General features: G+C 41.5%; 1 protein-coding gene across 2 annotated transcripts; it reads left to right on the top strand.

Annotated features, from left to right (window-relative positions):
• Window positions 1-3,058: 3,058 nt before the first annotated feature.
• RPL26L1 (ribosomal protein L26 like 1) lies at window positions 3,059-10,953 on the top strand. 2 transcript variants are annotated; one of them, XM_061616904.1, is made up of 4 exons: window positions 3,059-3,165; window positions 4,375-4,547; window positions 5,739-5,879; window positions 10,780-10,953. In XM_061616904.1, the coding sequence occupies exons 2-4, from the start codon at window positions 4,380-4,382 to the stop codon at window positions 10,906-10,908; spliced, it is 438 nt and encodes a 145-aa protein (XP_061472888.1). In that variant the 5' UTR covers window positions 3,059-3,165; window positions 4,375-4,379; the 3' UTR covers window positions 10,909-10,953. The 2 variants fall into 2 exon arrangements, with proteins under 2 accessions (XP_061472888.1, XP_061472889.1); XM_061616905.1 differs by lacking the exon at window positions 3,059-3,165 and adding an exon at window positions 3,195-3,482.

Consider the following 10,953-nt stretch of genomic DNA (forward strand, 5'->3'; position numbering starts at 1 on the left):
ACAGGAATGTTTAAAATTCCTCTGAAATATTAATAATGGGGGAGATGGACTCTCCTCACCATTGGGGGTGTTCCATAAACAGGGAACCACTGGCAAGAGGATCCTATTATGGGTCAGTGCCAAATAGGTGGTGCCATCAACAGGACTTTGCCTGCCAATCGTAAGGCCTGAGACAGTTGATACTTGGGGAAATCACTCGTTTAAGTACTTGTACTTGTAGCTCCAGTACTAATACTTTGTTTTGGACTCTGTAGCTCACTGGCCGCCAGTGCAGCACTTTCTGACCTGGTAAGATAGGGTTCCCTTGAGGTGTCCCAGGCACTAACTTAAGCAGCTGCATTCTACAGTGGCTGCAGTTTCCAATCAGTTTTCAAGGGCATGTAGAGCACATTGCAGTAGCTTGGACAGGAGGCCACCAGGGTAAAGAAAAGTGAGGCTATGGTAGGGCTGGCCACATTTAAACTTGGTTACAGGTGGGAATAAGGAATAAGGTGGTGTGGAGGGATCTTCGCCCACTAAATATGCTGAGAACGCTTTTGGAAGTTGTCATGTTTGGACATTGGTAGCTTCCTTTGCCTGGCAACAGCAATTGCCAAGAATACTTGTCAGTATATGCCCTTATTATGTATATATTTATTTATTTATGAGATTTATATCCCACCCTTCCTCCCAGTAGGAGCCCAGGGTGGCAAACAAAAGCACTAAAAACATTCTAAAACATCATAAAAACAGACTTTAATATATATTAAAACAAAACATATTTTAAAAGATTTTTTTTAAAAAAAGCTTTAAAAACATATTTTTAAAAAGCTTTAAACATGAATTAAAAAGCAATTCCAACAGAGATGCAAGCTCGAATAAGATCTCAACTTAAAAGGCTTGTTGGAAGAGGAAGGTCTTCAGTAGGCACCAAAAAGATAACAGAGATGGTGCCTTTCTAATATTTAAGAGGAGGGAATTCCAAAGGGTTAGTGCCACTATACTAAAGGTCTGCTTCATGCAGAATGGACCTCCTGATAAGATGGTATCTGCAGGAGGCCCTCACCTGCAGAGTGCAGTGATAACTGGGTATATAAGGGGTAAGACAGTCTTTCAGGCATCCTGGTCTCAAGCTGTGCAGGGCTTTCTACACCAAAACCAGCACCTTGAATTTAGCCCCATAGTTAATAGCCAGTGCAATTCTTTCAGCAGTGGGGTGACATGTTGGTGATACCCTGCCCCAGTTGGCAGTCTCACCGCCACATTTTGCACCAGCTGCAGGTTCTGGACCAACCTCAAAGGCAGCCCCACATATAGGGCATTACTGTAATCCAGCCTGGAGATTACCAGTGCATGGACAACAGTGAACAGGCTATCCCGGTCCAGAAATGCCCACAGCTGTCTTGAAGCTGGGTAAAAGGCACTCCTAGCCACTGAGGTCACCTGGGCCTCTAGCAACAAAGATGGATCCCTAGACTACGGACCTGCTCTTTTGGAGGGAGTACGACCCCATCCATAGTAGACAACTGACCAATTATCCCAACGGGAACCATCAACCCACAGTATCTCCGTCTTGCTAAGATTCAGACTCAGTTTATTGGCCCTCATCCAGCCTACCACCAAGTCCAGGGCTTGCACGGCCTCCCCCAATTCAGATGTTACAGGGAAATAGAGCTGGGTATCGTCAGCATACTGCTGATACCTTACCCCAAATCTCTTGATGACCGCTCCCAAGGACTTCATATAGATGTTAAACAGCATGGAGAACAAGACGGTACCCTGCGGCACCCCACAGCACAACTGCCAGGGGGCCAAAATACAATCACCCAATGCTATTCTCTGAGAGCGACCCTGGAGATAGGATTGGAACCACTGTAAAACAGTGCCTCCAGTACCTATTTCACCAAGTTGGCCCAGAAGGATAACCATGGTCAATGGTATCAAAAGCTGCCGAGGGATGAAGTAAGAATAACAGAGTTGCACTCCCCGTCCTCCTGCTAGAGGTCATCCATCAGGGCGACCAAGGCCAATTCAGTCTCATAACCACGCCTGAACTCAGACTTCAATGGCTCAAGATAATCTGATTCATCCAAGAATGCGTGACATGTTCTGAGCTAGCGTTCCGTTGTTATGCATCTATACCACCACTCCTGAGCTCCTCCTGCTATTCTGAAACTAAACTCTGATACAAATTCCTCAGAGGCCCACATTTGCAATGATCAGATGCAAAAGAGGTCAGGGCTCCTGCCCTTTTAATAGTTGTACATAATTCTAGTAGGTGTAGCTTTTCATGCAAGCTAGGCCAGCAGAAATTCCTCTTCTGTACAAACTATTAAAAGGGCAGGAGCCCTTGCCCTCCTTTGCTTCTGACCTCCCACTCCTATATTTGTGAAGGTATTATTTTATTTATAAAAGTATTTATATATCACTCTTTCTCAAAACATCAGGTTGGTGTTCTGCAACATAAAAGCATTTAAAAGCAATACAACCAACCATTAAAATGTCTGGCTACTCAAGAGACATTTTAAACAACTACATAGGCCTGTTGCATTAAAAAAAAGTCTTCGAGACGTCTGAAAGTCAAAAGCGAGAGAAATGTGTTCCAGAATGGGACCGGTGACACTAAATAGCAGCCATGGACTAGCTGCTTTGGACTCTTAAGTGGGAGACAATATGGGAAGGGTGCTTCACGTGTAAACATGGTAAGAATATAAAATATTTTGATTTCTAAATAACAGAGCGTCTATACACGAAGTAGCCAAGCTTTTTATGAGGATCCCTTTGCCGATCTCTAGTTTTCTGTCTCCTGACGGGAAAGGAAACTCGGAGAGGATGAGCTGTATCCCCGTTCTCTGCAGCAGTGGGCCGATATTATGTGTACTTCGAGGCCAACTCTTTCAAACGACCTCTCTCCGAGACTAGCGTGCTTCGCGCTATTCTGCAGACCGCCAGTGTCATTCGCTCGAGATGCGGCGGCAAAAGCAAATACAGAGCCCTGCAGCCGCTGCGGCTGTTTTCCTCGATGAAGACGCACGGGGGCGCTGGCGGTTCCTTTGGTCTTGCTCTTTCATTCAGTTAACGTCTCTCTGACGTGAGGTGGTTCTCGCGAGAGTTGAGATCTCACTAGTACCGGCGGAAATAGAATCAAGCTCTCTTTCCGGGTGGCTATAGTCGAGGTAGCAAGGGGTAAGAACGAAAGGTGGTTTGTAATCCGTGATCATCTGTTCAGCGGAGGTCGATACACGGTTGTAGTTTACGGGGGAACCTAAAGGGCGGAGGCGCCGTCGCGATGGATCCTATATTTGAGGCGGGAGAAACTTTTTGAGATAATCCTTTCAGTGTCGGATCTGCGGTCTACCTCTTTGCATGACTGATTTGGGGCCTGTGAATACCTGATAGTGATATACTTTGCTCTGTAATGTTCTCCAGTGAAAGTGCTTTCTGCGGAGAAGGCGTGGAGGGAAGAGTATGAAAGCCTGAAAGCTGGAACGCATTCCCAGGCTGTGAGGACATTGGCGTCAGAATTATATGGCATGAGTGCTTTCACTTTGTCTCTATTGCTTGTCTGCTTAGATCCAATAGTACTAGTTCTAGTGCCTGGATGCTCTATCCCATGGTCCTCCAGATGCTTTTGATCTAAAAGTCCCAGCATCAGGCTCTTGGGAGTTGGAATCCGACAACATCTAGAGAGCCACAAGCTTCTCAATCTCTGATGTAGCCTGATAAAGCTCGTGTTCTGTGTGTATACATGTATATTGTGTGTGTGTTTGAGCCTAACTTCCAACAGCACTGTTTATGCCCCTCAATCCTTTTGCTGGAGTATTGATTAGATATTTGTTTCTTTTCCTGTCTTAAGAGTCACTTGCTTGTCTTTATTATTATTGTAGTGTTCTAGCTGTCATTGTTGTAGTCTTTGGTAGACTACAGTCCTATGCACACTTTCTTGGGAGTGACCTATATTGAACATTCTAAGACTTCTGAGTAAACCTGCATAGGATTTTTTTGCAAGACTGACAGATGTTTGTCCTGGTTTCAGGCTCATATCTGAGCAACCTGAGCTTATTTCAACATAGATCACAGAGAACATAAATGTGTTAGTATAGCAGGGGTCAATACAATCCAAGACATAATTGGGCATTATATATGTCCTGGAAGCCTGGCATTCCAATGTCATGCCCACACCTATGTGCCCTTAACTTTCTCAGAAATTATCCACAGTGCAAAAGTATCTTTTAAGTTTGAGAACTTTGTGCTCTAGTTTTGAGTTAAGAGAGCAGTGTTACTATTTTTTGGCAAATAATGTTCTATTGGGTTGTGGAATGATTTGTTCTTCCTTGTTAGACTTCATTGTGAATAAATATCCACAAATTTGGTGTGTATGTTTTTCCCCTCCAGTCAAAATGAAGTTCAATCCATTTGTGACCTCAGACCGCAGCAAGAATCGCAAACGGCACTTCAATGCACCATCTCATATTCGTAGAAAGATCATGTCTTCTCCCCTTTCCAAGGAGTTGAGGCAGAAATACAATGTCCGGTCTATGCCCATCCGAAAGGATGACGAAGTCCAAGTATGTGTTGTGAAGTATTGGTTTCTTCCGCAAAGTATAACGGGTGTTCAGTAAGATTAATGGCTAGTTTTAGAAACAATTTCTAAGCAGCATCTTTCCTTATGCCATAAATACCCTAATTTTAAACTACTTGGAGATCTGGCCCAGTTCAGTCAAGGAGCGATTTTGGTTGGCTGCTGCTAATGCAACTGTGTGGATGCTGTACCACATTAGAAGCTGTTTGATGCCACTGTGTGGAAGCAAAAGTGGAAGTATATCTGTGACACTTCAGAAGACATAACAAATTCCATATGGCATAAGCTTTTCATAGCATCTGATCCATGAAGGCTTTATACCAACATGGATTTGTTAAATCTTTTACATGTTTTTTGTTTGGATTGAGTGTGACTGATTTCATGCCATCACAACCCTTCTATTTGTGTGTGTGTGTGTGTGTGTGTGTGTTAGCAACTCATAGTTCAAATAATGCAAGTTGTGCAGGAGTCATGCCATGCACACAGATTTCTTCACTCATCCTTCCCTTTTTTTCCTTGTTTGCAGTGATGTCCAGATAGGGCAGACAATAACTAGTGAAAACCAGAATCTGAAACCATGGTTTGAAGTGGGTGTGCATACCATAGTTTGTTGGCATTCATTGCTTTTACCAACGACAGTCCGCCCAATTTGGATGTCATTTGTGGACTTGTTATTGCAACCAGGAAAAGGGGAATTAGCATGTAAGAGGGAGAGGGAAGGAGCCTGTAGTCCTTTGGTACATTCCCAATCTCCATAAGGAAACACTGGAGCATTAGGAAACACACATAGGTAAGCAGATGAAGGTTTAAGATAGCATTCCTGAACATGGCTTGAAACTGGTGCTATTTTGATACACAGATTGTTTCCTGTTTGGACTTGAGTGAAAAAAACAAAGTTCAGATTATCAATGTACTGTGGGTGCTTCCAAGAAAAGCTGTTTTTTGGACAGCAAATATTTGAATATTATATCAGTCTTATCAAGCATCCCTGAGTCTAGTTTGCTGCCTGAGCTATATGTGTGAGAGAGTATACTCTTTGTTTAATACAGTGCTTAGTGTCTGAACTTCTCTCCTGTGATGACCATTAGTTTGTGGTTTCCTCCTTTGGAAAGGTAATGAAGATATTGTAAGTATAACAACGTTACCTAAGAACACTAAATGTTTTCTGTATTATTAGGTTGTCCGGGGCCATTACAAAGGGCAGCAGATCGGCAAGGTAGTCCAGGTATACAGAAAGAAGTATGTCATCTACATTGAACGCGTACAGCGTGAGAAAGCCAATGGCACAACTGTACATGTCGGCATTCACCCTAGCAAGGTAATTATGGCTCAGGTGGTATCCACAGGAAATTTGCATGTTACTTGAATTATTCTGTTAAATGGTGTGCACTCCTGGTAGCTGTAGAAATTAATACTGGAATAGCTTAGTTCTACAATCAGAATTCTAAGGCTTTCCCAATGGATTGTTAAACATGCATGATAATCAAGAAGAAGAGGCACTGCAGGAGACCAAAACATGGAACAATCTAAAGATCTTTTTTGAAAACAAAAACTTGTATATGGTATGTATGTGGTATTTAAAGAATGCAATCCATGGAAAAGTCTCTCTTTGCAGCAGTTAATATATCCTTCATTTAGTGATTATAATGTTGCGTTGGAGCTTTACTATAAAGTCTGTAGCGTTATGTAAATTACAGAATCATAATTGAGAGAATAAGGCATCTGACATCCTGTAACACAAACTTTGCAAAGTTCCTGGGATGTTAAAATTTCTATAATGAATTAGAGAAACATTTAAATTTCAGTAAAGGATTAATGAAACATATTAGATCATGTTTAGAGGAATAACTGCAGGCATTTCAAGGGTTGACTAGTGTATGCCACAAAAGTAGTGTAGAATGAAAATCAGCTTTTAGCAGTCTGGATGTGAATTTCCTGCAACACTGTATATGCCAGGCAGACAGAGAAATTAGACCAGTGATGAAAATATGGTTGGTTAGGCCAATTATGGCTAGTTATCATCTTTGGCGTAATGTACCACTACCTGGTGCTATCTAATATAGTCACTGCCAATAGGCTCTAGCAACCATCTTTCACTGTTGTAAAATATCACAGTGCTTCCTTTCCCTTAAAGTTACCTCCTTGGTATTTATTTGTTTATTTTATTACATTTTTAAACCGCCCTATAGTGATAAGCTCCCAGGGCGGTGTACAGCATAATAAAACAGGTTAAAATACAAAAGTGTATTTTATTGGCAAAACAAGTCTGGGATTTGTGTGGAAGTTCTGGAAAGGCTTGCTGTCTCTTCAGATTTGCTTTTGTTCCGGAGTTAAATGTGTTTAGAACAAACAGAGCATGTTAACTGTTCCTTCTGGCTTAGAATAATCACTGTGGTTTCTTGATATTCGCTGATTAGGACTGTTGATTGTTCCAAGGAGGAGGAGTATTGGTGAGGAGGGGTATGAGGAGATTCAGCTGGGGCAGAAGGCAGAATTTCTGTTTCAGTGGCACTATGTAGTCTAATCTGCTCTGTCTTTGCATGACAAATATCTCCTGACTCTTGTGTGGATGGTGAGAGACTGCAAGAATTCATGGTAGATGCCTTGTTCCTGGAGTATTTTCGCTGATTGTCCATTCTTCCTAAGGTGATTTGGAGTACAGTGTAGGTTGTGCCATTATTGAGTTGATCTATGTTCTGCCAATGCTTTATATAGTAATGACACCAGACTTGTGTACTCTTTCATCTGATTCAGATTCCATGGTGAGAAACTGGATGCCATTGAGTATGCTGGCATTGAAAGTCAGCAAGACTGAGAGGGTGATAGCTGGTAGGCCATATTTCCTGGAGGGTCATTGATGGTCTTGACCTGGGTGCTTTAAAATAGGAGGTTAGGATCAATACATTTTTAACAGGGCTACAGTGACTTCCTGTTACCATATAGGCTTCCTGTTGCCATAATTCAAAGTACTGGTTTGGACATATAAAATTCTGTTGCATGCACATCTCATATCTTGGAAATCTGCATTTCTTCCTTTACTTGATGGAGAGTTAGTGAAGAGCGGCTTTTTGATATAGTTTGCCAAATTCTTCTCTGTGGGCAACATATGCTTGTTGTCTGCATTCCACTTCTAGAATATCCTTAATTGGGAGATCTTGATTCCAAAACTCAAGATGTTCAAGATGTGTTTTTTCACACAAACACTGTTTTCCAGCATCATTAAAACAAGAATAGTTTTCTTGTATTTTTGTCTTCTCTTGGATATACTGTTTTATCAGTTGTGCTGTTTCCATGTTCTGTTCCCTGTTCAGTTACTAATCTTCTTTAGTATTTAGGTTTTCATGAGGGTACAATCTCTTCAGTTGTCGGAAATGTGGGAGGGTTGTGAGATGTATTGTTGTGCTTGTAAGACATGCAATGAATATTCTTCCAAGAAGAAGCTGTTCTTCAAAATAGTCAAAGGCATGAACTGGTTGAAGTGCATGAAGAAATGCCTGAGGATTTTGTTGTCTGTTGACTGTGGTGTCTGGGTTAGATGTTGTGAATAATAATCCTTGATATTCTGACACTACAACCCATCTCAGTGTATCTTGACATGTTTATCAGGCATTAGTGAGGTGCGTTGAAACATTTCCAGAAGGCAAAGGGTGGACATATGTGCATTGCCCCCTTGGTAATAAGATATTTTATATCATTTTGAATTAAGCTTTAAGGCCGCACTACAATTTAGATTAAAAGTCATTGTGAATCTCAAACTTGATAAGGGGAGCCAGTGTGCTGTGGAGTAGGAGACATGGAGTCAGATCCTGTTGAGCCATGAAGCTTGATTAGGTGACCTTGGACCAATCATTCTCTCTCAGACTTACTTAGGTGGGTTACAAATGTGTTGTTTTATTCTTTGTGAGCCTTACTCCAGCAGCCAACATCATACTAAAGTTTTTTTCTTGCTTGGAAACCAAACGAGTTCTTGCCAGCAGGAGTAGGATTTGCTATTTTGAGAAAATTAAATGAGACTAGCACACAGGAAAAGGCAGAGCTTGGAAAATTTACTTTTTTGAACTAAAACTCCCATCGGTCCCAGCCAGCATGGCCAATGGATTGGGCTGATGGGAGTTGCAGTTCAAAAAAAGTAACTTTTCCAAGCTCTGGGAAAATGTTTAGATTCATGCTCCCTGTTTCATTGTGCTAGTATTCTTCCATAGTATCTGAAGAGAAGTAGATAAGTCTTCAATATTTTCTTTGAAGACCTATAGATCACAAGCATTGGCTTAATACTTGATGTCGGAGAAGGTCAAAAATGAGGTCTTCCCGTTCTGAAGTAAGAACTATGAGCTAGATTCCCCCCCCTTTTCCCTGGCCTTAAGTTTGCCTCTGCTCATAAAGCTCAGCACCAACTCTCCTATTTTGCAGTTTTCCTTCTCTTCTCCCTTTTCACACTTACAGATTTACCAAGTTGCAAGGGGAGGGGGTTGAGAGAAGGGAAAAAAGCAGTTGAGACTAAAGTTTCAAACTGTTTCCTCTGGGACTCTTGTACTAGAAGGAATACAAATCTATAATTCTTAGGGTTCCTATAATTCTTAAGGAATAGAGAGTTCAAACATGCTCAGGAGCAGATCCTCTTGGCTTCCATTTAAAATGGCCCATTTTCCCTCCCACTCCCACCTTGCAACATGATGAGTTGTACTGGCAGACAAGAGAACTGGTGATGATGGAGGAACTCCCCTCTGAGTTTTGGAGAATTCCTGGGAAAAGCCTGTGTTTTTGCTGAGAATTGTTCAAAAAAGATTATAAAAGCTCTGGCCATTCCAAAGAGAGATAATAGTGTTTTGCCCACCTCTAATTCGTAGATACTGGATGGTGAACCATGAGAACTTTTATACTGGTCATAAGAGCAGTAATAATCCTTAGTATTGTCTTTACTTCTTAGCTACAAGTAATATAGTGCTATTACTTTAATGATACAAAAATAAAATCTGGATCTGAACGATGTAGTGAAGCTAATCCCTGGACAACCTTCAAGGTATTAATATAATAACCAAATGTTAGTAGGGGGCTATTTTAGCCTGGATGAATTTCACAGATTGGGACTGGAATGTGTGGAAAGATGCATATGATGGTTTGGGTCCAGGAGGTAGCGATGAATACTCTCTCAGAACCAGTAGTCCCATCTGTCTTCAGCAAGACGCTCTGTGGGCCACTCCTGAAGAAACCCTTATTGAATCAAGCAGTTTTTCTGATGGTTGTAGGGTTGTTTTGCTGGTTAATTGAACTGTCAGATATTATCTGCTGACTACTTTTGTGATCAAATGATCCAGGGAGGCTGATGATATTAGATAATTGGCCTGCTGCCTACTTACAATTACCTTTAAAAACCACCTTTTCTTTTCAATGTTGTTGTTTTGCTTTATTGCTCTGTTGATTACATTTTTAAGTCTATGCTGTTTTTCAATGAAGAGTCCATAGTTCCACCCACCACGCTTTCTGTGGTGAGGGTGATGAGCCCCAGCCTTGCTCCCAACCTTGGAGTTAGGAAGACGGTTGGGTTATCACACTTAGTACTGCTTGAGATGTTCCAAGCACTTTGAGTGCAGCATGACAAGCAGAAGCCTCAGTCCTCTGCTTATTTGGAGTTGGAGATATGTAGAGGATTGTCTTAACAGTTGCACAGTGCTTTGCAAGGGCTTATATATCTCTCAGTCCCTTCCCAGCTCCCATGTGACCTCACTCAGTTTCAAAGGAGCAATGTGACTGCAGTCATTTGGCCTGAGTTGTAATTATGCTGATGAGATTCAACCCTTTTCATCAGATCCAGGTGGGGCAATGAAAGTTCTGAACAAGTGTCTGTCTTCAGTAATGGGCTGGATGATAATCAGCATTCAGACAGTTAGTGTGGTATAGGGTATGTCCCATAACCAGTGAGGTGGTGTTCAACCTCTTCTGAATGGGTTGCATTCCCTTTAAGGACCACACTTCCAGTTTGGGACTGGTATGGCAACTAAGTTGTTAATGCCATTCAGCAATTTCCAGTATTAACCCCCCCCCCGTTTTCCAGTTTGTTACAATTCAAAGATTCAGTAGAGATGCCTTCTCTGGAGACACTGTGTTGTCTTTTAGACACTAACTTAAAATTGTTTTATTCTTCCAAGCCTTTGAATGCTGATTTTTATGTATGTATTTATTCATTGCTCTTGTAAATAAATGTTTATTTGACTCCCTAGGTGGTGATCACAAAATTAAAGCTGGACAAGGATCGTAAAAAAATATTGGAACGTAAAGCAAAGTCTCGCCAAGTTGGCAAAGAGAAGGGAAAGTACAAGGAGGAAACAATTGAGAAGATGCAAGAATAAAATGGACTCATTTGTGAAACCCATTAAAATTCCAGTAAAATCTAA

Source organism: Rhineura floridana, chromosome 3 (genome assembly GCF_030035675.1).
Source record: "Rhineura floridana isolate rRhiFlo1 chromosome 3, rRhiFlo1.hap2, whole genome shotgun sequence".
Taxonomy (NCBI): Eukaryota; Metazoa; Chordata; class Lepidosauria; order Squamata; family Rhineuridae; genus Rhineura; species Rhineura floridana.

Excerpts from the sequence above, each read along its gene's own strand:
- RPL26L1 (XM_061616904.1), top strand. The coding sequence starts at position 4,380 with ATGAAGTTCAATCCATTTGTGACCTCAGACCGCAGCAAGAATCGCAAA. Across the intron at positions 4,548-5,738 it reads GAAAGGATGACGAAGTCCAA|GTTGTCCGGGGCCATTACAA; the intron begins GTATGTGTTGTG and ends CTGTATTATTAG. Across the intron at positions 5,880-10,779 it reads TCGGCATTCACCCTAGCAAG|GTGGTGATCACAAAATTAAA; the intron begins GTAATTATGGCT and ends TTGACTCCCTAG.